The sequence below is a fragment of the Antechinus flavipes genome, chromosome 1 (genome assembly GCF_016432865.1).
Source record: "Antechinus flavipes isolate AdamAnt ecotype Samford, QLD, Australia chromosome 1, AdamAnt_v2, whole genome shotgun sequence".
NCBI lineage: Eukaryota > Metazoa > Chordata > Mammalia > Dasyuromorphia > Dasyuridae > Antechinus > Antechinus flavipes.
The window spans coordinates 720,171,089-720,198,181 of NC_067398.1; the positions used below are offsets into that span (position 1 = coordinate 720,171,089).

General features: G+C 54.9%; 1 protein-coding gene and 1 long non-coding RNA gene across 2 annotated transcripts in view; one reads left to right on the forward strand and one right to left on the reverse strand.

Annotated features, from left to right (window-relative positions):
• Positions 1-371: 371 nt before the first annotated feature.
• Positions 372-27,093, reverse strand: part of RTN4R (reticulon 4 receptor) — a 98,116-nt gene continuing 71,394 nt past the window's right edge. Inside the window, exon 2 of the mRNA XM_051973253.1 lies at positions 372-2,435. Coding sequence (XP_051829213.1) covers positions 961-2,435 — 1,475 coding nt within the window. The 3' untranslated portion in view covers positions 372-960. The remainder of the gene's footprint in view (positions 2,436-27,093) is intronic.
• LOC127545767 (uncharacterized) lies at positions 16,826-21,194 on the forward strand. Its single transcript, XR_007949816.1, has 2 exons — positions 16,826-19,811; positions 20,414-21,194. It is a non-coding gene; the product is annotated as an uncharacterized LOC127545767 (long non-coding RNA).

A 27,093-nucleotide genomic window follows, 5' to 3' on the forward strand; every position in this document is an offset into this window, starting at 1 on the left:
GCTCTGCTAGGAGCCCGGGGGCAAATTTATTCTACTTCCTCATCTATGAAATGTTGCTAAGGTACCGATGATCTCACCATGATCCCAGGATGCTCTTAACCTTCCACTGCCCCCCTCTGCACGGTGTGCCAGGGCCTTGGGTTTTTGAAGGGGAGCCCCTCAGAGGGTTCTTTAAGACCCCTGGAAGCGGACCGAGCGTCCGTCATTCCTGCCTAAGGCTTCACCGGGGAGGGCCCACCTGCAGCGGCCTCGGCGGGTCAGTCAAGGGAGCCCCCGTGGCAGCGCGCTCCCGACAACCCGACCTACCGAAGTCAACATCCACGCTGCAGGCAAAGGGAGGAGGCTGCCTCACAGGCACATCGTCAACAGTGTAGGAAAAGGAAATCTTTATTTTATATTTTTTTATACTTTGACACAAGGAAAATAAAATGTATATTTTTATATAGACTGCAGTCTGAGTAGGAAGCAGCATTCTGGAACCGATGCCCCCTGTAAACATGGCATGAGAGATGGGGATGGCGGACAGCAATATTCAGAGACGGGCTTCCGGAGAGCGGCGGGCGCGCCGCCTTGGCAAACGGGAACTTGCAATGTCGTTCGGGAGGATTCCAACTTAGAAACTGGTGAGTCTTTTTTTGTTGTGTGTGTGTGTGTGTGTGTGTGTGTGTGTGTGTGTGTGTGTGAGACATTCGGCAAGGGAGAACTTTTTCCTCGAGGGCTTGGGAGTCAGGGGCTGGGGCAGCTCAGGGGGATTACTCAGAAGCCCCTCTTGTGCCTGACCTCATTCAAGAATGACCCCTCTGCGGACAGAGGGCGGCAGCCTCCCTTTTAATTCTCCTGGGGGGGAGGGATGCACTTTATATACACCGGGTTTCTCTATAAAGGCATCCGGTCCCCTGTGGCCCCAGCCTCGGTTTGCCCCGGCCACACTGGGCCGGTGCTATCCCGCCCTAGGAACCATTAACAGGACCACGGCAAAGTCCAGAACAGGAGCACGGGGAGAACCAGGCCGAGGGCCAGGCCGGGCCGAGCAGGTACGAGAAGACCGCCGCTGCCGCTGCTCCCGCTGCCGCCGCCGCCGGCGCCGCTGCTGCCCGTGGGGCCCAGGCGGCACTGGGCCTTGGTCCGGTTCTTTCGGGAGCAGCCGGGCCTCCGGCGAGGGGGAGCCACGGAAGACTCCCCGGGCTCCAGGAGATCGGGCTGGAAGTTGGTCAGAGGGACCTCCACGTTGCTGGGGAAAGTCCCAAAGGGCGAGTCATTGATGTGCTTCTGGCTGGCGTTTTTGGCAGGGTCGGACTCTGCCATCTTGGGCTTGGACATGTTCTCCTTGTCCTTCCGGCCGTTGCCGCCGGGAGGGCCGCCGTACGGGGGCCCCCCGTGCCCGGTGGCTTCGTACATGAAAGACTTGTCCGCCTCCGGCTGGCAGCATTTCAGAGGACCGTCGTGGGGCCCCGCGGGCAGGGGCTCCACGGTGGGCCCTTTGCCGTGCCTGGCCTTGGACCCCGAGCGGACCTGGTTGACGGGGTCCACGCAGCCCTCCAGGTCGGCGCTGTGCAGCCTTTTAAGGTCCCTCCCGGCCAGGCGCAGGGGCAGATGGCACTCAAGGTCCGAGGAGGAGCCCTTAAACTGCTTGAACCAGCTCCACAGGGACTTGGCGCGGCAGTCGCAGATCCAGGGGTTCCCGTTGAGCCGCAGGTACTGCAGGTTCACCAGCGGCGCCATGGTCTCCCCCGCCAGCACCGTCAGGTTGTTGTTGAACAGGTATAAGGTCATGACTTTGCCCAGGTCGTGGAAGGCCCGGGGGTGCACCCGGGACACCTGGTTCTGGTGCACCAGGAGCCGGTCCAGGTTGACCAGGCCCCTGAAGACGTTCTCGGACAGGTTCCGGATCCTGTTGTCGTGCAGGAACAGGTAGGTGAGGTTGGCCAGGTCCAGGAAGGTGTCATCCTGGAGGGCCTGGAGGTTGTTGTCCTGGAGATAGAGGTACTGCAGGGAGAAGAGGCCGCGGAAGAGGCCGGGGGACAGCTCCAGCAGGCCGCAGCGGTCCAGGTGCAGGGTGTGCAGGCGCCGCAGGCCGCGGAAGGTGGCGGGCGCGATGGCGCGCAGGTTCACGTTGTCGCTGACGTCCAGCTCCTCCAGCTTGTCCAGGCCGGCGAAGGCCGCGGCCTCGATGACGCCGATGGCGTTGGAGTGGATCCAGAGGATGGTCAGGTTGCGGCAGGAGCGGAAGCTGGCGGCCCCGACCTGCGTGATGTGGTTGTTGTGGAGGAAGATGCGCTGGCTCTGGGCCGGGATGGCGGCGGGGATGGCGCTCAGCCCCTGCTGCTGGCAGCTGGTGGTGATCTTGGGCTCGCTGTAGCACACGCAGGCCCCGGGGCACGGATCCGCTCGGGACTGGAGGTTCAGGCACAGCACCCAGATCAGCAGTTTGCTTCCTGGAGAGGGGAGACAAAGGGAGGGCGAGGGTCAGCCCTGAGCCCGGGAGGGCCAACGGTCGCGGGCCGGACCGAGAGCCGAGGCCGGGCCGGGCAAGGCGCGGCGGGGTCGAGGAAAGGGGCAGAGCTGGGGCGGCAGCCGGGGTCCCACGAGGGGTAAGGCCGGACCCCCCACCCCCCAAAAGCAGCACACGGAGGCTAGGAACCCACATGCAGCTCTGACCCAGATAGCTTCCCCACTGACAGAGCCGTAACTGGGACAGGCAACTAGGGCTTTGAACCAGAGTGCCAAAACTTAAAGGGCAGCCACGTCCCAGGGGGGCGCCTTCCTCCCGACCCCCTTTTAACACCTCTGTCCCATCCCCCACCTTGCCAGGACTCAGTCCTTCAGCAGCCTGCACTTCCTTCCCCCATCAGGTGCATGGCAGGAGCAGGGCTCAGGCTTGTCCCACCTCTCTCTCCTGCCCCAAGGCACAAAAATGTCCTGATTGCAATTCCACCCAGAATTCCTTTTGCTTCTCTCTGTCTCTCAGTCTGTTTCTCTGTGTGTCTCTGTCTCTGTCTCTGTTTCTCTCTCTCTCTCTTTCTGTCTGTCCCTCATTCTCTGTTTCTCATATCTTTCCCCTTTTTTTTTCTTTCTCTATGTCTCTCTGTCTTTCTGTATCTCTGTCTCTCTGTCTCTGTCTCTCATTCTGTTTCTTTCTACTGCTGTCTGTCTCTGTCCATCTCTATCTCTGTCTCTCTCATTCTCTCTTTGTCTCTACCTCTGCCTCTCTGTACTCTCCCCGTCCATTTCCATCTGTCTCTGTCTCTCTCTGTTTCTCTCTTTATCTTTATCTCTCTGTCTCTCTCTCTATATATATATCTCTCTGTCTTTCTCTGTCTTTCTGTTTCTGTCTCTGACTTTGTCTCTGTTTTTGTCTCTGTCTCTGTCTCTGTGTTTCTGTTTCTGTCTCTGTTTTGTCTGTCTCTTTATCTTTATCTTCCTGTCTCTCTATGTCTCTGTCACTGTCTCTCTCTGTCTTTTTGTTTCTGTCTCTGACTCTGTCTCTGTTTTGTCTGTCTCTTTCTCTTTGTCTCTCTGTCTCTCTATGTCTCTGTCACTGTTTCTCTCTGTCTTTCTGTTTCTGTCTCTGACTCTGTCTCTGTTTTTGTCTCTGTCTCTCTTTGTCTCTATCTCACTGTCTCTCTGTTTCTGTCTCTCTGTTTCTGTTTCTGTCTCTGACTCTATCTCTGTTTTGTCTGTCTCTTTCTCTTTGAATCTCTGTCTCTCTATGTCTCTGTCACTGTTTCTCTCTGTCTTTTTGTTTCTGTCTCTGACTCTGTCTCTGTTTTTGTCTCTGTCTCTTTCTCTTTGTCTCTCTGTTCCCTCCCAGAACCCACTTTCCTGTTTTCAAATAGAGGCAGATGCTGGTCCCTTAAGTTCACTTAAAAGGTTCTGGAATCAACGAAGTGGGTCAGGTTATCATCAGTCTTCTCTCATCTTCACAAGTCTGGCCTCCTCACTCCCCTGCTCAACAGCCTTCGGGGCTCCCCATTGCCCAGTTGCTGAGGGTTGGGGGGGATCCTTTACAACCCGCTCCCCTCAGGCTCCAGCCTCCCTTTACAATCCTCCCCTTCTCCCGACCCTTTGTAAGTAAAGCAGAGTATCCTGTGCCCAGAAGCCAGCTCTCCATCTCCCACCTCTGCGCATTTGCCCAAACCGCCGGCAGCCCTTCCCTCCCCTCTCCAGCCGCGCCCCGTGCCAGGCGTCCCCTTTCCCCGAGGGCCGTGCCCAGAGGGGAGCCCCTGCTCCACCAGCTGGATACCCAGGTGCATTTTCATTGGTGGTGAGTAAGGCGACCCCGAGGCTCTTGCCCAGCCATTACTGGATATAATCTGCCTGCCGCCAGCCCGTCCTGGGACTTCCCTCGCCCCCTCTGAAAGGGAAGAGGGGCTGGAGGGTCTCAAGGCGCCTCCACCGCCGCCCCTCCCCCTCCCTCTCCCTTCTCCTCCCGGCACCTTTTCCTCCCACCTCCTTTCCTCTCTGGCCTCTCCTTTCGCTTCCCCTCCCCCTCTCCTTCCTGCCCGAATCCTTCCCTGGGCCGACAGGCCTGTGGCGGAGGGGCACCGGAGGAGGGGCTCCCAAAGGGGGCTCGCGTCCTAGGGCCTGGCCTGGGCGGGGGAGGGGCTGGGGGGAGTGTCAAACTCAGTGCTCGAGAAAAAGGATACAAGAGATGGTGTGGTGGGGAGAGCAGCCCCGGACTGGCGAGGACCGGAGTGCAAATCCGAGTTCAGACAATACTTACTGGGGGGGGGGGGGGGAGGAGGTGACCCTGAGCAAGTCACTTAATCCCAACAAGAACAGAATGGAGTAAAAAGAGAGCTGGGCGCCCCGCTCCCTTCCTACCCCGCGGGAAGGCCAGGGGCGAGGGCCCGGCTCGTGAACCACAGACTAGGCGCCGCTGGGCCACGTTCCCACAAACACTGGCGGCCCGGCCCCCAGGACGCAGCAGTGGCGCCAGGAGCTCTCTCCCCGCGCCGCGCCTCCTCACCCGGAGGGCCTGAGACCGCGCCGGGCCCTGCGGCCTCAGAAAGGCCTGTGCGCGCCCCCGGCCTGGCTGCTGAGCCACGCGGCCCTCCATCCGCTACCCCCGCTAACCCGTGCGTCCAGTTACCCCACTCCGGCCGCTGCTCCCTTCCCCCCTCCCCCGTTCCCTCATCCAGTCACTCAGCCTCGCACTTAGTCACTTATTCACCCAAAGCCTTCTGTCAGAGCCAGCTTGGCCAGATTAGAGCGGGCAGGACCTCGGAGAGCGCACGGCTCCCACCCAGCCCCGCCCCTCCTTGTCTCAGGGCCGGGTGTTAAATAGAGCAGGTCCCGGAGCTAGTCCCGGCAGGAGTTGCCCCTTCCCCTCCCCTCCCCCCGCACCCAGCCGCCTTCCTCTCTCTCACCCTCTGGAAGCGCAGACCCGCGCAGACTGGTGCACACGTGGGGTGTGAGGGCAGCCCTGCACACGCGAGTGCACACGTGTGCACACTCATCCCAGATACAGCAGCGCGTGATGCGCACATCCTCGTGCGTACACACGCTGCGGGTTTGGATACCAGCACATGTGGCCTACAAGAACACACACGCACACGCGTTGTACACAGGAGCACGGTGCGGCCTCGGCAGCGCTGACCACTTGCGTGAGCACAAGGGCACGTATCTGCACACGCGTGCGCTCACACACAGAGAAGCTTGCACACACATTGCACACCCTGCAGCGCTGACCATCTTGCGTGAGCACAAATGCACACATGTGTGCTCATACATACACACACATTGCACACCGGTGCCTGCTGCATGTATAGCAGCACTGACCAGCTGTGCGTGAGCACAAGCGCACATACATGCACACACGTGCGCTCACACCCATTGCGCACCGGTGCATGTTGCATGTATAGCAGCGCTGACCACCTGTGCGTGAGCACAAGTGCAGTTATCTGCACACGCGTGTGCTCACACACACAGAAGCTTGCACACATATGCCCGCCCCCCCTTTTCGCGGGCTCAGCTTTGCTAGCTTCCTCTCTCATTTGCATATCCGCCCAGAAGGCAGCCTGGGCATAAATAACACTGGCTGAGCCTTCACCCTCCCACAGAGCAGCTGACTCTCCCGAGGAAGCCGCTCCCCAGCTCTCCCCCTCCCTTCACTCCATTCTCCCCTATTTGCTCAATTTCTCCATCTGGAAAATGGGGCAGTAGCAACTGCCCCGGCAAGCCTGGGGGGACAGGGGTGGGTAATGGGCACGTCAAAGACCTTGCGCAGAAATAAAGTAGAAGGGCAAAGAGGCAGAGCCGGGTCCCGCCCCCTCCCCCACGCTGCTCCAAAGCGGGCGGGGCTCCTACAGTCACCTTAAGGGTGAAAGTTTCTTCTTTGCCCAAGGTCACGGGCTCCCCCCGGGTCAAGTCGAGATTCGCACTCAAACCCCTGGGCCCCGAATCCGAGGCCCCTCCCCCGCGCACTCTACAGCAGAGCTGGGTTTGAGGGTTCGGATCGGTGTCTATTTTATCCCCCCGCTCCCGGGTGGAAGTGGGGGGGGGCGCGGGATGTCGCTCGCGTTTGTTTTAAGCGGAGATCTGCCATTTGGGGCGCGGCGGCATCTCGGGCGTGTCTCGCCCTGTCCCCTTTTTTGGGGCGGAATCTGCTGGGGACGGAGGGGGGTCGGGGGGGAGGCCCTCCAAGGTCACGCCGAGAACGGGAAGCCTCCCCACGGGCTCCGGCCTCCCCGGTGGAATTTTCCCGGAGCCTCTCTCCCGGCAGGCCCTGAGCCCCAGCGTCCGGGCGGCCCGAGGGCGGGCAAGGCCGGCCTGGAGAAGGCCCCGCGGGGGCGGGGGGCGGGCTGAGGGCCACGGCTGGGAAAGAGGGTCACGGGGAAGGCGGCTGTTCCGCCCCAGAGCCCCCCCCCCCCGTGGGGGAGGGGGAGGGAGCCTCCCAGAGAGGGGCTGCTGGGGGAGGCCTCCCCTCCCCCGAGGGCTCCCGATCAGAAGCTCAGGACCCCTCGGTCAGTCAGTACTCGTGGGCATCCTGCGCATCCCCGTTATGTAAACGCACGGGCGGGAGCGGGGCTGCAGGCAGAGCTCGCCTCTGCCCGGGTCCCAGGGGCCTCCCGGCCTCCCTTCGCACTTTATTTATTGATCTGTTTGTTTAATTTTTAACATTCTCTTTTCAGGCTGGAGTTCCAAATTCTCTCTCCCTCCTGTCCCTCCTCCAGCCATTGAGAAGGCGAGAGCCGTCAATTATACATGGGAAGTCACGCAGAACCTGGGCTCCTTCTCCTTTAAAGACAAGACGAGCTGTCTCCCCTCCCCCCCCCAAAAAAAAAACCAGCAGGTCCCCCTCCCACCCAGCTCTGCCAGAGCCAGGAAGCTCCGGCTCATGCAGACTCTGAGACCACTCGCTCTCTCCTCCTGTGGCCCCGGGGCCAGGCCGGGGACCCTTTCATTCGGTTCAGGAACAGTTATCCCTCCGCCGGGCTAATTGTGGCCCTGAGTGGGACTTGAATCCAGGACTTGAATCCAGGACTTCCTGACCTGGAATAGGGGGCTGGGGAAAGCAGCCGACTCTCCCAGGACTCCTTCCTGCCTCAAGACCCAGAGAATCGGGGCTCGGAATGTACAAAAGAGTCATACAAATCAAACAGATCAATAAATAAGGTGGGAGAGGGAGGCGAGGCAAGGATGGAGGCAAGGCAAGGACGGAGGCAAGGCAAGGACGGAGGCAAGGAGGCCAGGCTGGGAGCCAGGCCCCGAGGCCAGGCCCTGGCTCCTGAGCAGAGGAAGCGCTGCCTTCAGCCCTCTCCCTCCAGTGGAGTTACTTCCTGTCACAAGAGCCCAAGAGCCGGAGCAAAGATCCCTGGGATTGGAGGTGGGAGATGGGGATTTGGCGGGTCCAGCTCAAGCCTCAGTAGCCTCCTCTGTCATGGAGAAGTGGGAGCTCATCTTCTTCAAAGGGTGAGAAGAGCCTTCAAAGACCCCCCAAGCCCCAAGTGGGAAGGAGTCCCAGAGGATCTCCCCTCCCCCCTCCCCAGCCAGGGTCCCCCAGGGAACGGTGATGTTCCCAGACGCTGCCAAAGATCTTTCTCTGGGACAGCTGGGATTTCTACCACTGCCTTTCCCCAGGAGTGCCCACAAATCCTAGCCCTGGAGTTGAGAAAAAAGGGGAGCAACAGCCTTGGGGGCCCCTCCACGGGATCCAAGGCGGCCATGGGGTGACGCCTTTCCCGAGGAACCAGGAGGAGCCGGGCTGCCCCTGCCTGGGAGAAAACGGACACACAGCCCGTTCAGCCTTGAGAGCGGAGCAGCTTGGGATGTCTCGGATGGAAATTTCCTTAGCCATAAATAACACATCAGCACAGACTCGTCCAAAAACAGAGGAAGATTCCTACTCCCCGCAAGGGGAAAGGACGGTGAGGTTTTTTTCCTCAGCGCCAGCCCTGTCTTCCCCAGTGGCCGGGGAGCTCACGGGGGGAGGGGGTTCCACGTACCAATCTCAGGATCGAACAAAGCAGAGAGTGCTGGGCTGAGGCGGGAGTCGGAGACCTGGAGTCCCAGCCCATCTCTGCCCTTCAGGGGCCCCGGGACTTTGGTCTCCGTTGGCTCATCTCGGGGAACAAGAGAGACTGACCGGACGGCCCCTAAATCCTTCCAGGCAGCGATCCAGTCGCGAAGGCCTTCTCCCTTCCCCCTCAACTGCCACCTGAACCTCAGCTGGGCTACTCCCTACTCAGGTGACTGTGGAGACATGGCTTCCTCTTGCTAGTTTCCAGTGGTACTAAATGCTCTCACTCTAAGGTCCTTTCTAGGTGGAAATCTCCGATTTTGTCCCTATCTTCCCTTTGTGAAAGGCTCGTCTCTTCCCAGAAAACCTTCCATGAGTGACTGAAGTCAACAAGCATTTATGAAGTGCTGACTATGTGCCATCACTGTGCTAATAAAGAAAGAAAAGAATGACAAAGTGGTTACTGAACACTTGCTATGTTCTAAATGCTGAGGGGATGTGTGAGAGACAGAGACAGAGAGAGGGAGGGAAGGAGGGAAAAGGAGAAAGAGAAGGAGAGAGGAGGGAAGGAAATAGTGAGGGAAAGAGAGAGAGACAGACAGACAGACAGACAGACAGACAAAGAGACAGAGACCGAGAGGGAGAGAGACAGAGAGACAGAGAAAGAGACAGACAGACAGAGACAGACAGACAGAGACAGAGACAGAGAGATATAGAGAAACAGAGAGAGGGAGACAGAGAGAGAGAGAGAGAGAGAGAGAGAGAGAGAGAGAGAGAGAGAGAGAGAGAGAGAGAGTGTCCCTGCCCTCAAGCATTAGCATGCAGGAAACAATCCATATGAGAGGCCCAGAGAGGACCCTTTAGCCCAACAAGTTCCTGGGGTGGTGAGTAGAGTCACAGAGGAATAAATCGGCGTGCCCCATCCAGGAACAATGGCAGAATTGGCAATGTCCCGCTTCATTGCTCCAGAATATAGGAGAAAGTCAGCAAGGAGATGGTGGAGGGGAGAGCTGGGGGAAAGGCTTTCCAGAAAAGGTGTCCCGAGAGAGGCAGACACCAAGCCCTGCTGCTGGAGTCACTCAGTCAGTCAGTCAGCCGATCATTGTAGACATCATTTAACACCAGACACGGACCAGGTACTGTGTGGGGGTCAGGGAAGCCTGGATAAAAACAAAACGGAACTTTCCCTCAAGGAGCTGCCACACAGCGAGTAGCAAAAGTAAAGGGGAGAATGTTTGCAGGGGCCCCGGACATGGGTGCAAGTCCCACATGGTCATTGAGGCACTTTACCGACTCTAAGGAGCACTTAGATGCTGACCTACAGCGATAAGGGGAGACGCTTCCCAAAATAAAGAGACAGAAAGGCAGAGGGGCAGGCAGATAAATTAATAAATGAATGAATGAAAAGATAGATATACAGACTAGGAAATAAATAAAAATAAACAACCGCGATTTGCCCGGACTTCCAGAGTTTGCACTGCAATGACAATAACCGCTTTTTAAATGGTGCCCTAAAGGCTGTCAAGACTTTAGATTGCCCATCGAGCCTGGCAACGGCCCAGCGAGCGAGGCGGTACATGATGAGAGGGGCTCGCTGTGCGGAACAAGCCCAGAGCAGGGCACTGACTTGCCCACCATCACCCAGCAAATTAGCAGCAGAGCTGAGGGGTTGGGGGCTGGGCTCCATCCAAGGACAGCAGAACCCAGCACCTGTCACATCCAGCCTCCGGGAGCCACCCTCAGGGGGGGCACTAAGTGGGCCCAGCTAGAGAGCTGAGGGCCTCCCCCTGTGCTGGGCCCTTCTCCCCAGCATCCTCCCCAGAGTCCTTGGTGGCACAGCAGGGCTTTGAGGCTGTGTTTCCTCCTCCACCGTGATCTGAGTTCTTGATCAGGATAAATAATTCATCAGAGAGCGCCAGCGTCCCCAGGGAGCACATGTCCAGCCCAAGAGTTTGCTGAGCTTTAATTATGGAAATTGACAAAAAAATTCCCGGGGTAGCAAGACTAGATTAGAAAGGTTCCCTCCAGGCCTGGTCCAGCACTCTATCCTCCTCCCCCCAAAGGGAGAGGGGCTATCCCAGAGCTCCAGCCCCTTACCTTCCTCCTCCCCCCAAAGGGAAAGGGGCTATCCCAGAGCTCCAGCCCCTTACCTTCCTCCTCCCCCCAAAGGGAGAGGGGCTATCCCAGAGCTCCAGCCCCTTACCTTCCTCCTCCCCCCAAAGGGAGAGGGGCTATCCCAGAGCTCCAGCCCCTTACCTTCCTCCTCCCCCCAAAGGGAGAGGGGCTATCCCAGAGCTTCAGCCCCTTCCTCTCCTCCTCCCCACAAAGGAAGAAGGGCTATCCCAGAGCTCCAGCCCCTTACCTTCCTCCTCCCCCCAAAGGAAGAGGGGCTATCCCAGAGCTCAGCTAATATTTATCAAGCCTGCTACATGTTTTAACTCGTTAACTCAACAAGAGGCACAGAACACAGAGAAGGGAGAGCAGTCCAGGATTGGGAGACAGAGGACTGTCTCTTGATTCTGGGTCTTGGTTTCCTCATCTGTAAAATGGATATAACACCAAATTGTAGGATTTTTGATGGCGGTTATTATATGCAATGCAAGTTGCAGCCCCACATGAATGTGAGCTTCCTTGTCTTTGGATCTGACCTAGAAGTTGGGGGTTCAGGGGTCCCTGGAGACCATCACCCCTCTGCCAGTGAGCATCTGAGAGAGGTGCCTGGGGACCGGGAGAGCTGTGAGCCAATGGCCAGTCTGGAGAAGAGGCAAAACTCAAATTGAAGTCTTCCTGCTTCTGGCTAAGTCCTGGTGCCTGTTGGGATGATGAAGAATAGGGAGGAGAAGGAGGAAGAAGAGGAGGAGGAGGAGAAAAAAGAGAAGGAGGGGAAAAGAAAGAAGGAAGAAGGAAGAAAGAGGGAAAAGAAAGAGTAAGAAAGAGGGGGAAGGGAAGAAGGGAAAGGAGGAGGACATAAGGGGGGTCCTAACAATTAAATAATAAAAGTACCTCACATTTAGTACTCTCTCTGGGTTATCTCATTTGCTCAATGACCCCGAGAGGTAGGTGCTATTATTATTAAGATTTTACACATGAAGAAACTGAGGCAGAGTCCCAAATTTCCAGAGCTAGGATGTGTCTGAGGCAGGATATGAGCTCTGGTCTTCCTGCCTCCAAGCCCGGTCCTGGGGGACCACTTGGTAGGGTTCCTGGCCAACTCTCGGTGAGTCTGGGTGTCCCTTCTGCCTCTGGGATCCAGTGAGCCCCTGAGGAGCCCCGCTAGCCCCTTCCCACAGGAGCCAGGACACCATCACCCAGGCTCCTGCCAGTCGGCTCCCCAGCTCTCCCGGGCCCTGCTTGGACCTCCCCGAAGCCTCCTTACCTGAGGGGGGAATGCTGAGATCAGGAGGGGAGCGCCACACTCTCACCACCCCCCACCCCCCGCTCTGCCCGCCCTCCACCATGGAGCTTCTTGCCAGGACCCATTGGCATACACACCTCTGCACTGAAGCCTCACCAGCCTGGCCCCTCTTCCCCAGATGCCCTGGCCCTCCTGGCCTCCACGCCAGCTCTTCCCTGGCCCTTCGCTTCCCAGACGGCCGCCTCCTCCAGAAAGCTCGCCTGGGCTGACCCTTTCCCGCCCTCCCCGTGGTCTCCCCTAGCCCTTGGCTCTGGATCCCGGCCCGATATCCACAGCATCTCCTCCCGCCGCGCTGCAGATGCTCTCTCCCAGTGACCACTGGGCTCCCGGTGGGCCCTTCGCTCTCCTCCTCCTCCGTCCCGACCTCTGGGCAGCCTCGGCTGCCCGCCTGCACTGACTGGCCCTTCCTCCTGAGTTCCCCTTTCTCTCCAGGTTTCCCTGACACTGGTCCAGGCCCTGGCTCCCAGTCTCTTCGGTCAGGTGACGCTCACTAACCGTGGCTGCTCCCCAAGAGTCTCTGCGGCCCCTCCCCGCTTCTCCCCCCATACTTCCCAGGGCGATCCCCCGGGCCCCCAAGGATGAATGACTTTCAAGTCTTCCCAGCCAGCCCTGACCCCGCGGCTGGCCTCCAGCCTCACATCTCCCAAGGAAACTGAAATTCAGGGAGGGTGGGTGATCTGGGCCAAGTCTGGATTTCCTGGCCCGGAGTCAGGTGCTCTAGCCATTACACCACACTGCCTCTGGAAGGAGAGCAGATGAGATCCTTACAGGCACTTTAAAGCACTATGGAGATGTCGGTTAGTATTACTGTCCCCACTGGTGTTATTCTTCCTCTCTCCCCTCTAGCACGGAGGCTAGAATCTGCTGGCTTCCCCTTGGGGAGAGGGAGGGACAGACACAGAGAGAAGTGTCCGAAATGGGCGGCTCACCCATTAAGGGGAGACCAGTCCTACAGCTCAGTCATATAGCCGGTAAAGGTCCAAGGTGGGATTCGAATCCAGCTCTTCCGGACAAGTCACTGAGCCCCTTAGAAGGCTGCCCGGGGGCTCAGAGCTAAGATCGCTTGCCCCGACCAGTAACTCATTTGTATTAGAGGAAAGAGCGGAATCTAGGCTTTCAGGAGTCAAGGTCCGGGACTCGGCGCATCCACTTCGTCTGCCCTAGAGCAGAATTGCCTCAGAATCGCTTGTGTGTGTTGGCTTTGGATTCAAAATGGAAGGAAATCTCCAATTTCCATTAAAGTTTAGAGGATAGAAAGGAGTCATTTTCCCCACCAAATCCATAGGTCTCGGGCTAGGAACCCCTGTTTTATGCAGGTTCCTGGGGAAATGGAGATGACATTGCCAGGGTCACACAAACCAGTATGTATCGGAGGCACGATTTCAACTCGGATCCTGAATAAAGACTGATTCTCTACGACATCTCACCCATACCTACTCCGCTTCGTTGCCAACCGTGGTGATTTTTTTTGGAAAGACCTAGAGATTATCTAATCCAGTTCCCCCCATTTTACAGATGAAGAGACTGAGGCACAGTTAAGTAAAAGTAGGCAGTCGCCATGTCGTCCATAGCTACCCTCACCCTTCTAAAAACACATTTAAATGCATGCCTTGTGCTCTGTCCACAGCCCTCCCAGCACGCTTCTCTTGGATGATTCGGAGGCGGGTCTCCTGACACTCTCCTCCCCACAGTAGCAAGTACAGAGCATCACTTATCCTGCCCTGAAACCATAGACTCCTCTCAGTAAACACAAGTTAGCTCCAGCTTCACCTCGGCAAACATACAATAAACCAGTCTTTTCTGGTCCCGGACACTAGCACCAGGCTCCTTCTCTGGTAATACTGACCAGCACTCTTCCCCTTCTGTCCACAACGGCCACTCTGCAAATAAATCACCGTCAACTCCTTATGACAGTGAAACAGACCATCCTGCTGGTGCCATGGAGGAGCCTGGAGGCAGGAAAACCTGGGTTTAAATCCAACCTCAAATACCCTTCCTGCCTCAGTTTTCCCACCTTAAATGAGCTGGAGAAGGAAATAGCAGATTTCTCCAGTATCTTTGCCAAGGAGACCGCAAATGGAGTCACAGAGAGTCAGATATAACTGAAATAACTGACAAGTCACCTATAGAAACTGAAGTGTAAACGGGAGCCAAATCCAAAAATTGGCGTGTCATGTTCTTCAAAAACTTGCTAACTCTTTTCCCCTTCTGTAGACAAGAATATAAACAAGAGGAAAATTTTTATTTAAGAAAAAAAAACCTGGCTAACTATTCTTCCCGTCTATGGACTGGAATATAAGCAGGACTAAAATTCAAAACTTGCTAACTGTCTTTTCCTTATGTAGACAAGAATGTAACAAGGACTAAAATTCAAAAACTTGCTAACTGTTCTTCCCGTCTATGTGTAATGGGCTGAGGCTTGAGTTGATGCACTGAGGTCCCAAGCACATGAGGCTAAATAGTAATTGGACCATACTCTATTAATAGATAAGCTTGGAGAAAGAATGGCCCTCACCCACTCTTTGTGCAAGTCCTGATGTGTTGTATAGGAAATGACGATTTTGGTGGGTGGAGGCAGGGGAGTGGAATAGGAAGGGGAGGAGAGACCTTTGGGACGGCCATTGCCACAGTTGCCGACACACTTGCCTCCATGGTTGCCTCGGCTTGCGTCACTCTCTCTTAGCTGGCTTCCTGTCGCAACTGCCTATATTTGCTATCGCAATCTTTCTTGCCTATATTTGCTATAGCAATCTTTATTCACCTCTTCGCTTCAATAAATATTGAAGATTTTCCCCTTAACCTGAATTCCTGACTCCGGCTGACTTTAAATACGCGGAGCACCAGCCTTGAAGTCAAGAGGAAGGGAAGGAGATGGCTCAGTGGATAGAGCACTAGCCTTGAAGTCAAGAGGACCTGAGTTCAAATCCAGCCTCAGACACTTAACAAAACAGAAAAAGTGAGCTGAGCCAACCGTGGCAATGGCCGTCCCAAAAGTCTCTCCTCCCCTTCCTATTCCACTCCCCTGCCTCCACCCACCAAAATCGTCATTTCCTATACAACACATCAGGACTTGCACAAAGAGTGGGTGAGGGCCATTCTTTCTCCAAGCTTATCTATTAATAGAGTATGGTCCAATTACTATTTAGCCTCATGTGCTTGGGACCTCAGTGCATCAACTCAAGCCTCAGCCCATTACATCTATGGACTGGAATATAAGCAGGACTAAAATTCAAAACTTGCTAACTGTCTTTTCCTTATGTGGACAAGAATGTAACAAGGACTAAAATTCAAAAACTTGCTAACTGTTCTTCCCGTCTATGGACTGGAATATAAGCAGGACTAAAATTCAAAACTTGCTAACTGTCTTTTCCTTATGTAGACAAGAATGTAACAAGGACTAAAATTCAAAAACTTGCTAACTGTTCTTCCCGTCTATGGGCTGGAATATAAGCAGGACTAAAATTCAAAACTTGCTAACTGTCTTTTCCTTATGTAGACAAGAATGTAACAAGGACTAAAATTCAAAAACTTGCTAACTGTTCTTCCCGTCTATGGGCTGGAATATAAGCAGGACTAAAATTCAAAACTTGCTAACTGTCTTTTCCTTATGTAGACAAGAATGTAACAAGGACTAAAATTCAAAAACTTGCTAACTGTTCTTCCCGTCTATGGGCTGGAATATAAGCAGGACTAAAATTCAAAACTTGCTAACTGTCTTTTCCTTATGTAGACAAGAATGTAACAAGGACTAAAATTCAAAAACTTGCTAACTGTTCTTCCTGTCTATGGACTGGAATATAAGCAGGACTAAAATTCAAAACTTGCTAGCTGTTTTTCCCTTATATAGACAAGAATGTAACAAGGACTAAAATTCAAAAACTTGCTAACTGTTCTTCCCGTCTATGGACTGGAATATAAGCAGGACTAAAATTCAAAACTTGCTAGCTGTTTTTCCCTTATATAGACAAGAATGTAACAAGGACTAAAATTCAAAAACTTGCTAACTGTTCTTCCCGTCTATGGACTGGAATATAAGCTTGACTAAAATTCAAAACTTGCTAACTGTCTTTTCCTTATGTAGACAAGAATGTAACAAGGATTAAAATTCAAAACTTGCTAGCTGTCTTTCCCTTATATAGACAAGAATGTAACAAGGACTAAAATTCAAAAACTTGTTAACTGTTTTTCCTTTTATGGACTGGAATATAAGCAGAACTAAAATTCAAAACTTGTTAGCTGTTTTTCCCTTCTATGGACTGGAATATAAGCAGGACTAAAATTCAAAACATGCTAATTGTTTTTCCCTTCTATGGACTAAAATTCAAAAATTGTTAGCTGTTTTCCCCTTATGTAGACAAAAATGTAACAAGGACTAAAATACAAAAACTTCTTAACCTGTTTTTCCTGTTGATAGATAAAAGTGTAAACAGGAGCAAATTCAAAACCTTGCTAAGAGTTTTTCCCTCTAATAAAAAGTAGTGTAAACCTGAGCGAAAGTCATTAACTTGTTGCTTGTTCTTCCCTTCCTTCCATTTTATTGAAAAGCCAATCATACATTTCTGAGTTTCTGCCAAAGGACCTTATCAAATCTACTAAAAACCTAGACAAGAACCTGATGAAAAAAAATTAATTTTAACTAATCTATTGTTTTTCTCCATGACTGTGAGTCGTCTGGAACTCAGAAGATTTGGGTTCTGCTCTCTCCTCTGCCAACAATTTGCTTGGTAACTTTAGCCAAGTCCCTTCCCCATTCTAACCTTGATTTTCCTCATCTGTAAAATGATTGGAGTAGGAAGCCTCCAAGATTTCTTCCACTTCTCACATTATGAGTCTGTGAAATGATCCATCTAACTGCTTTGTGTTCCAAACTGGCTAGTTCTTCCCTCTATTTGCTGTGTGGGGAAAGTGCATTGATATTTTCATGAGAATGATGGTGGGGTGCTATAGTATTGAAAGAAATACGGCGGTATAGACGGGGGGGGGGGGAATTGTGATGGAATCAACAGGAGAGTGAAGGGTTTTGCAGGAATACAAAAGTATCGGTAGGAGATTGGGAGGGCAAGTGTGGAGAAGAAGAGTGAGGACAATCACCAAAGAACCTAACAAAGATGCACTGGGTTTGCAAGTCAACGAGCATTTACTAAGCGCCTACTGTATGCCAAGAGACGAGAGGCCTTTGGAGGAATAGAATGCTGTTTGCAGGATGCCAATTTTTTTTTTTGCAGGAATGTGATGGTGTTTGCTGAAGAGTTGATGGTGTTTGCAAGAATCTGATGGTGTTTGCAAAGAGAGGTGAGGTTTGCGAGAATAAAATTGTGTCTATCTTAGTGAGATGGGGGTTGTGGGAATAAGGCTGTACTTGCAGACATGTAATACTGTTTGCAGGAGATCAATGGTGTTTGCAAGAGGGTGATGGCGTCTGCAGGAGAATGATGGCGTTTGCAGATACGGGCAGGCGTTCGCGGGAGAATGACAGTGTTTGCCGGAGAATGGTGGTGTTTGTAGGAAGCCATGATATGTGTGGAAATGGGACGGGACTTCAAGAAACACAGCGGGGCTGAAGCTAAGCTGGGAACATCGAATATGTCTGCAAGGGAGATGTGGTGGGTGGGTGGGTGGGGGTGATAATATTTGAGGGATGCTGTGCCTTCTATAGGAATCTGATGGCAGGAGAGTGAAAGTGTTTGGAGGAGAGAGATGCTGTTTGAAGAAATATGACTAAGTGTGCAGGAGGGTGAAGGTGTTTACAAGAGGGTGGAAGTGTTTGCTGGAGGGTGAAAGTGCTTGCAGGAATGAGAGGGTATTTATTTGCAAGAAGGAGAGGGTACTTCTAGGAGGATGGAAGAAGGGCAAGATGTTTGCAGGAAGGGTGAAGGTATTTTCAGGAAGAAGTTTTCTGGCAGAAAGAGGAAGAAGTTTGCAGGAAGGAAAAGTTACTTGCAGGAAGGAGAAGGGGTTTGCAGAAAGGGGAAGAAGTTTACAGGAAAGAAAAGTTGTTTGCAGGAAGGAGAAGTTGTTTGCAGAAAGAAACAGGTTTTTGCAAGAGGGTGAAGGTATTTGTAGGTAGGAGAGAGTATTTACAGAAGAGTGAAGAGGTTTGCAGAAGGATGAATGTGTTTGCAAGAAAGTGAAAAGGTTTGCAGGAGGATGAAAGTGTTTGCAGGAGGGAGGTGTTTGCAGGAAGGTGAAGGTGTTTGTAGGAAGAAACAGGTGTTTATGGGAGGGTGAAGGTGTTTGTAGAGCAGGAAGAAGAAGGTGTTTGCAGGAAGGAGAAGGTATTTGTGGGAGGGTGAAAATGTTTGTAGGTAGGAGAAAGTATTTACAGAAGAGTGAAGGTGTTTGCAGAAGGATGAATGTGTTTGCAAGAAGGTGAAGAGGTTTGCAGAAGGATGAAAGTGTTTGCAGGAAAAGGAAAGAGAAGGTGTTTGCAGGAAAGAGAAGGTGTTTGCAGGAAAGAGAAGGTCTCTGCAGGAAAGTGACGGTGTTTGCAGGAAGAAACAGCTATTTGCAAGAGGATGAAGGTGTTTGTAAGGTGAAGAGGTTTGCAGGGGGATGAAAGTGTTTGTAGGAAGGAGAAGGTGTCTGCAGAAAGGAAAAGTCTCTGCAGGAAGGTGAAGGTGTCTGCAGGTGTTGGGGGGAGGGTGAAGGTGTTTGCAGGAAGGTGAAGGTGTTTGTAGTGCAGGAAGATGGAGGTGTCTGCAGGAAGGTGAAGGTGTCTGCAGGAAGGTGAAGGTGTCTGCAGGAAGGTGAAGGTGTCTGCAGGAAGGTGAAAGTGTCTGCAGGAAGAAACAGGTGTTTATGGGAGGGTGAAGGTGTTTATAGATAGGAGAAAGTATTTACAGAAGAGTGAAGGTGTTTGCAGAAGGATGAATGTATTTGCAAGAAGGTGAAGAGGTCTGCAGGAGGATGAAAGTGTTTGTAGGAGGGAGGTGTTTGCAGGAAGGTGAAGGTGTTTTCAGGAAGAAACAGGTGTTTATGGGAAGGTGAAGGTGCTTGTAGTGCAAGAAGGAGAAGGTGTTTGTAGGAAGGAGAAGGTATTTGTGGGAGGGTGAAGGTGTTTGTAGATAGGAGAAAGTATTTACAGAAGAGTGAAGGTGTTTGCAGAAGGATGAATGTGTTTGCAAGAAGGTGAAGAAGTTTGCAGGATGAAAGTGTTTGCAGGAAGAAGCTGTTTGCAGGAAGAAGGTACTTGCAGGAAGGAAAAGTCTCTGCAGGAAGGTGAAGGTGTTTGTGGTGCAGGAAGATGGAGGTGTCTGCAGGAAGGTGAAGGTGTCTGCAGGAAGGTGGAGGTGTTTGCAGGAAGAAACAGGTGTTGGTGGGAGGGTGAAGGTGTTTGTAGGTAGGAGAAAGGATTTACAGAAGAATGAAGCTGTTTGCAGAAGGATGAATGTGTTTGCAGGAAGGTGGAGGTGTCTGCAGGAAGGTGGAGGTGTCTGCAGGAAGGTGGAGGTGTTTGTAGGAAGAAACAGGTGTTGGTGGGAGGGTGAAGGAAGGTGAAGGTGTCTGCAGGAAGGTGGAGGTGTTTGTAGTGCAGGAAGGTGACGGTGTCTGCAGGAAGGTGAAGGTGTTTGTAGGAAGAAACAGGTGTTGGTGGGAGGGTGAAGGAAGGTGACGGTGTCTGCGGGAAGGTGAAGGTGTTTGTAGTGCAGGAAGGTGACGGTGTCTGCAGGAAGGTGACAGTGTCTGCAGGAAGGTGGTATCTGCAGAAGACTGAAGGGGTCCCCAGGTTTTGCAAGGCTGGATTTGGGGGATTATATTTGCACGTATTTTGGAAATAAAAAGCTGTTATTAAAAAAGCGCGAGGATGTTTGCAAGCACAGCCCGGGGTTCTCCAGAATGCAATGGCGTTCTCAGAAATCCGCTCTTGTTTGCAGGAGCCACTTGAAAGAATTGCAGCGAGCCTTGTTCTTTGCAGGAGAGCAAAGATGTTTGCAGGTAAATAATGGCTCTTCCAGGGCTGCAGAGGAGTTCGCAAGGCACTGCTGCTATTTGCAGGGGAGCAGGTGGCAGCCTGGGTCTCACTGCCCGGGGAGCAGGAGCCCGGCAGGGGACGGTCCGCGGGAGGGCGGGGGCGGGGCGGAAGTGCCCCTGTGCGGGGGGCCGCTGGGAGCTGCAGAAAGGCGGGGGAGGGGTGGGTGCCGGCGGGGGGAGGGGCGCGGGAGAGCGACGGTTCTCAGAGCGAGCAGATGGCCTCCGTTTCTCACAAATCTTTCCAGTCTTTCTTTCATCTGTGAGGAGGAACAGGAGGCAAGAAAGCATTCTAAGGGGCTCCCAGATGTCGGCTGAGAGCCGAGCCGGCCCCGGGAGAGGCCGGAGCCGGAGGGAGTCCCTCTCTGCCATCTAACAGTCAGCTCCTCGCCTGCCCCTCCCCGGGCCTTCCCCTTCCCCACGCCGCCTGGGGGAGGGGGACCGAGCACCGGCCCACCCGTCACTGACGAGACTTATCCCATAGCCCCGCAGTGCCCCGGTTAACTGAAGAGTAAACTGAGGCTCCCCTGCAGCGTCATCATCATCATAACAGCACCTCGCTTTTCTAGGTTTCCAGAAGGCCGCCCTCATCACACCCCTCAGGAAGAGGCAGGGAAAATGAGCTCTTCCCCATTTTACAGATAAAGAAACTGAGGCTCAAAACTGGAGGCTTGAACTCAGCTCCCCAGTGGAGATGAGTGGGGGGTATTTAATTCCCTGCTCCCCCGGGGCTCCCCAAGCCCAACGCCCACGCTCTGGAACAAGCCCCCGACTCTCTGTGGCCCCCGGGCCTCCATCCCCGCTCTGCCCAGCTCCGTGAAACCCGAGCGCTTCCCACTGCCGGGGGCGCAGGGGGTGGGGGGCCCGTGGGGGGCCGCAGCCTTGGCTGCTGTTTTACTGAAACAGCAACACGTGATTCTCCGGGGATTCGGGAAAAGCCACACGGGGACAGCCGGGCGTGTCCCAGTCAGAGCCCCGGACGGCGATTGCTTCCCACTGGTCAGCGGGCGGGGGAGGGGCTCTCCTGCCCGGGCAAAGGGACGGACGCCCCGAGGCTGAAAAGTGTTCCAAGAGAAACTCCCAAGGGAGCCCTCGCGGTCAGGCGGGCCGGAGGCGGGAAAGCCCCCGCTGAGGACTTAGCATGTGCCGGGCACGCGCCACAATCCCGGGGCCCAGGAAGGAAGTCCCTGCGTGGAAAATGCGTCCGCGTCCAGAGTGGACCGTGGAGACCGAACGTAGGTCGAGGAAGACACTTTTCGGCCTTTGTTTGCTTTCTCTTTCTTGTGATTTTCCCTTTGATTCCGATTTTTCTCGAACAACGTGAATAATAAGGAAATGTCTATAAAATGATTGGACATTTTAGCCTGCTTCAGATTGCGTCCTGGGGGGGAGGGGGAGGGGGGAATATTGGAACTGAGAATCTTAGAAAAGTGAATGTTGAAAACTCTCTTTCGCGTAATTGGGGAAAGTGCTATTGACTGAAGACGAACAAGAACAGGGAAGGAGAGTCCCTGCCCTCAAGGAGGCTCCAGTCTAATAGGAGAACGCTTTCTCCGAGGCCCTTCCCTCCGAGCCACAGCACCCACAATCCCCCGGGACAAGAGCCAGGCGGGAAGTTTGGGGTCCCCACGGCCCCAGCTGGGAGGAGGCTCTATCCCAGGGATCTGGGGCTCAGCCAGAGCCACTCCCCTCGCCCCCGGCAGCACTTTGGGGAAGAATGGGGCCGGGTTCCGGGCCGCTTGGTCTCCCCTGTCCCCGGCCTCCGGGTCTCCCCTGTATTCTGCCCCTGGGCAGCCCCCCCCCGCAGGCTGCCCAAATGAGGGCCGGGGCTCTGTAGCCCCCATCAGCTCAGGGGTCAGAGACAGGCCCGGGGCAGCCCTCAAACCAGGGACCTTCCCAGACAATGCAGGACCCCCTTACTTCTGGGGGACTCCTGAAGCCTCTAATCAGAATGGGGACCCTCTCCGGGCCTTCCTCAGGCTCACTAAGCCTCCTCGGGGCCTGCTTCTCCACACACACAAGACCATAGAATATCCTGGAACATAGAACACTATAGGCGTCAGAAATGACAAGAGACCCCCCCCCTTCTCCTTTCATGCTCCTTTGCTTTCTCTCCTCCGTCCTTTCCCACCTCCTCCTTCTTCCCATTTCCTCACAGAAACTTCTGGGTGGGAAAACCCTCACCAGCATCCGCTGGAAGCCAGGCCCGAGCCAGGATTCCCCTCTGAGACGCCCAAGAGCAGCGGCCATCCGGCCGTGGCCGGCGGACCCGGCGACGGAGGGCTCGCCCCCCGGGAAGGCCGGCGGACCCGGTGACGGAGGGCTCGCCCCCCGGGAAGGCCGGCGGACCCGGTGACGGAGGGCTCGCTCCCCGGGAAGGCCGGCGGACCCGGCGACGGAGGGCTCGCCCCCCGGGAAGGCCATCCTTTCTTCTTTGGGCTGGTCTTTGGGTCCTGTGCCTCTTCCATCACTTGACTAGCATCCCCTCTGCCTTTAGCCTATTTCTCACCTCCTTCTTCTCTATCTTCCTTCATCCCTCTCTTCTGCTCCCTCCTCTTCCTCTTCTCTTTCTTGGTTTTCCCCTTTCCTTCTTCCTCTTTCTTTCCTCCACTTCTCCTCTCCTTCCTCTTCCATCTCCTCCTTCCTTCCTCTTCCTCTTCTCCTTCCTCTTCCTCCTCATCTTCCTCTTCCTCCCCCCTCCTCTTCCTTCCCTCCTCCTCCTCATCTTTCTCCTCCTCCTTTTCATCTTCCTCTTCCCCTCCCTCCTCCTCCTCTTCCTCTTCTCTTCCCTCTTCTTCCTCCCCCTCCAGGCCTCAGAGAAAAGGGTCAGCTGGTGGCCCGGGAGGGAGCCGCATGCATTAGCGGCAGCAGCTCGCTTCCCCGACTGACTCCTCATAATTAATTAGTTCTGCTTTCTTCTAAAGAGCCGCTGACACCTCGGAGTAGCTGTGAAAGCCGCCTCTATTTTGCGGGCGCTTCTGCTCGGGGTTATTTTTGCCTGGGCTGCCTTTGCTCCAGGTGTGGGAGTGGGCGGCCGGGAGGCCCTGGCCTTCTCAGGTGCATCGGCCTTCTCGGGGGTCAGGGACAGGCCCGTGGAAGCCGGGGACTTTCCCAGACAATGCAGGGCCCCCTTATTTCTGAGGGGGCTCCTGAAGCCTCAAATTAATTAGAATGGGATATCTCTAGGCCTTCCTCAGGGTCACTAAGACTCATCGGGGCCTGGTTCTCCACACATACAAGATCATAGAATATCCTAGAACATAGAACACTAGAGGCTGTCAGAGCTGACAAAGAAGCTTAGACTAAAAAATGTCAGATCTAGGAGGATCCTTAGAATGGGAACATCAGGGTTGGTAGGGGGCTTAGAACAGGGGATGTCAGGGCTGGGGGGGAGCTTAGAACAGGGGATGTCAGGGTTGGGAGGGAACTTAGAACAGGGGATGTCAGGGTTGGGAGGGAACTTAGAACAGGGGATGTCAGAGCTGGGAGGGAGCTTAGAACAGGGGATGTCAGGGCTGGGAGGGAGCTTAGAACAGAGGATGTCAGGGTTGGGAGGAGGCTTAGAACAGGGGATGTCAGAGCTGGGAGGGGGCTTACAACAGGGGATGTCAGAGCTGGGAGGAAGCTTAGAACAGGGGATGTCAGGGTTGGGAGGGAACTTAGAACAGGGGATGTCAGGGCTGGGAGGGAGCTCAGAACAGGGGATGTCAGGGTTGGGAGGGAACTTAGAACAGGGGATGTCAGAGCTGGGAGGGAGCTTAGAACAGGGGATGTCAGAGGTGGGAGGGAACTTAGAACAGGGGATGTCAGGGTTGGGAGGGAACTTAGAACAGGGGATGTCAGAGGTGGGAGGAGCTTAGAACAGGGGATGTCAGGGTTGGGAGGAACTTAGAACAGGGGATGTCAGGGTTGGGAGGGAACTTAGAACAGGGGATGTCAGAGGTGGGAGGGAGCTTAGAACAGGGGATGTCAGGGTTGGGAGGGAACTTAGAACAGGGGATGTCAGGGTTGGGAGGGAACTTAGAACAGGGGATGTCAGGGCTGGGAGGGGGCTTAGAACAGGGGATGTCAGGGTTGGGAGGAACTTAGAACAGGGGATGTCAGAGGTGGGAGGGAGCTTAGAACAGGGGATGTCAGGGCTGGGAGGGGGCTTAGAACAGGGGATGTCAGGGTTGGGAGGGAACTTAGAACAGGGGATGTCAGAGGTGGGAGGGAGCTTAGAACAGGGGATGTCAGAGCTGGGAGGGAGCTTAGAACAGGGGATGTCAGAGGTGGGAGGGAACTTAGAACAGGGGATGTCAGGGTTGGGAGGGAACTTAGAACAGGGGATGTCAGAGGTGGGAGGGAGCTTAGAACAGGGGATGTCAGGGTTGGAGGGAACTTAGAACAGGGGATGTCAGGGTTGGGAGGGAACTTAGAACAGGGGATGTCAGAGGTGGGAGGGAGCTTAGAACAGGGGATGTCAGGGTTGGGAGGGAACTTAGAACAGGGGATGTCAGGGTTGGGAGGGAACTTAGAACAGGGGATGTCAGGGCTGGGAGGGGGCTTAGAACAGGGGATATTGGAACAGAACACAGAAAAGAGGATGGCACAACTGAAAGAGACCTGAGAAATTCTTCTCAAATCTTTTATCTGTCTGAGAGGAAAGCCTCCAGTGGGAAGGAGAGATGAGTCATTCAAAGTCCCAGAGGAAGCCTGCTCCACGGCAGGGACAGTCTCGGAAGCCTAGCTGGGGCTCCGGGGACCAATCCTGCCCCTGTCTTGTCCCTGGGGGGCTCTTTGGGAGGGCTTCGGGGAGAGAATGTGATCTGGGCTCCAGATCCCCAGGAGAACTACCAAGGCCCCCACTTCGGGCTGACCAAGGAGATAATAAAGACTCAAACTCATAAACGGAGGGGCCATCTAGGGAGGGGGATAGCATGGGCAGATGTAGAGAATGAGGATTAACAATAACGATAATGGCTACCATTAGTATTGTTATCCACACTTTACAGATGAGGAAACTGAGGCAATCTGAGTTGAGGCTGGCATGGGGCACACAGCTGGTGTCTGAGGCTGGATTCGAACTCAGGTCTTCCTGGCTCGGCTTGGCACTGCCCACTGTGCCCTCCAGCTGCTGACGCCATGTGATTGCAAGGTAGTTTTGCCGGGGGTCTGGGAAGGAGACTAAGCTGCCGGCTGCTTGGCCCACCACAGCACCCCGCATGGCCATTTTGGTCATTATGCCTAGCCCGGGACTGGGCTACACTCAGTGCCTAATAAATGCACGCTGGTTAATTAGCGGTTAGTGTCTCAGAGTAAATTAATGCTCAGAATACGGTTTCCTTCCTGATTCCCGTGTTTCTGTCTTTAACGATCCCAAAGGCTGAGAACTGTCTGGGACATGTTCTAGATGAGTCTGGGGAGGAGACGGAAGCCCCCTGGAGCCCACTCCCGCCCGGATTCCCGCTGCCGGCAGATGGATTGAACCTCATCCTCCCACTCCCGTTGGGAAAGGCCGGCTGCTGCTCTCCTTCCCCATTTTCCACAGGGGGAAACTGAGGCGCAGGCAGAGTGAAGGGGGCAGAGCCTAGGCCGGAGGGCCAGCGGCCCAAGTCCCTGGGCGACATGAGCCAACGCAGGGGAGGACGGAGACCAGTTCCGCTCCCTCCGGGCCCAGCCCCCACTCTCCGATACCCACAATTATTCCCAACGGGAGATTCACTCCCACAATTGCACGGGGCGCTTGTCATTAAGCATCAGGCCCGTTGGGCTCTGGCAGTGTTCCTCTCGTGGTAATTGGCACCTCGGCTTGGCGGGAAGCGGGCCTCTCCTCCTCCCGGGCGCCGGCCTTGCCTGCTGGTCTCCATGGCAACCGTACTGACCGCGCAGCTGACACCTCCTCAGCCTGCCAGATTAGGATATTTTAATTTTTTTTAAATAATGAAGCCCAACTTTAAACCTCCTGTTGGTATTCCGAGCAGGTGCTCGCGGAGACAGCTGGGAAGATTTCAGCATCTGAGTGGGCTGGGGGCTCCGACGGAGGATTAGGAGAGATGAGAGCCGAGGCCTGCTCGGGTCCTCCCCGGGGGGCATCGGGGCCCAGCGGGGGGCAGGGGGCAGGGCCTGGGGGACCACAAAGGCTCGAGTGGGGAAGTCATCAGCTCTCAAAGCGACCCCTCCCCCTCCCACCCCCGGCTCTGCACAATCCCCGGAACGTCCGACCCTCCTCTGGCTCAGGGACCTTTCAGACACCAAGAGGCCCAGAACACGAATTTTAGAACCAGGAAGATCAGGGCCGGGAGGGGCTTTAGAACAGGGGAAGTCAGGGGTGGGAGGGGCCTGAGAACAGGGGAATGTCAGGGTGGGAGGGGCCTGAGAACAGGGGATGCCAAAGGTGGGAGGGGCCTGAGAACAGGGGAATGTCAGGGTGGGAGAGGCCTGAGAACAGGGGAATGTCAGGGTGGGAGAGGGATTTAGAACAGACGATGTCAGGGCTAGGAGTAAGCTTAGAACAGGGGAAGTTGGGGCTTTGAGGGGCGTGAGAACAAGGGGTGTCAAAGCTGGGAGGGGCCTGAGAACAGGGGAATGTCAGAGCTGGGAGGGGCCTGAGAACAGGGGGTGTCAAAGATGGGAGGGGCCTGAGAACAGGGAATGTCAGAGCTGGGAGGGGCCTGAGAACAGGGGGTGTCAAAGATGGGAGGGGCCTGAGAACAGGGGGTGTCAAAGATGGGAGGGGCCTGAGAACAGGGAATGTCAGAGCTGGGAGGGGCCTGAGAACAGGGGGTGTCAAAGATGGGAGGGGCCTGAGAACAGGGAATGTCAGAGCTGGGAGGGGCCTGAGAACAGGGGGGTGTCAAAGATGGGAGAGGCCTGAGAACAGGGGAATGTCAGGGTGGGAGAGGGATTTAGAACAGACGATGTCAGGGCTGGGAGGAAGCTTAGAATAGGGGAAGTCAGGGCTTGGAAAGGCCCTTCGGGCCCACCCTTCCCTGTTCCCCATCCCCGCGGTCCCCTGCCTCCGGGCTCCTCGGAGACGGGTGATCCCCTCCCAGTGAGGGCCCTGAGAACACTCCAAGCCTCCCGGATACTGGTTCTAGCACGTGCCCACGAGCCGTGTGCCAGGCCGGTGCCACGTGCCGGGGTCGGCGCTCGCGCCTGCGTGCCCTGCTACGGGCTGCCGCCCTCCTGCTCCAGGGCCTCGTATCTGCGCTGCCCTCCTACCGGCCGCCGCCCTCCTGCTCCAGGGCCTCGTACCTGCGCTGCCCTC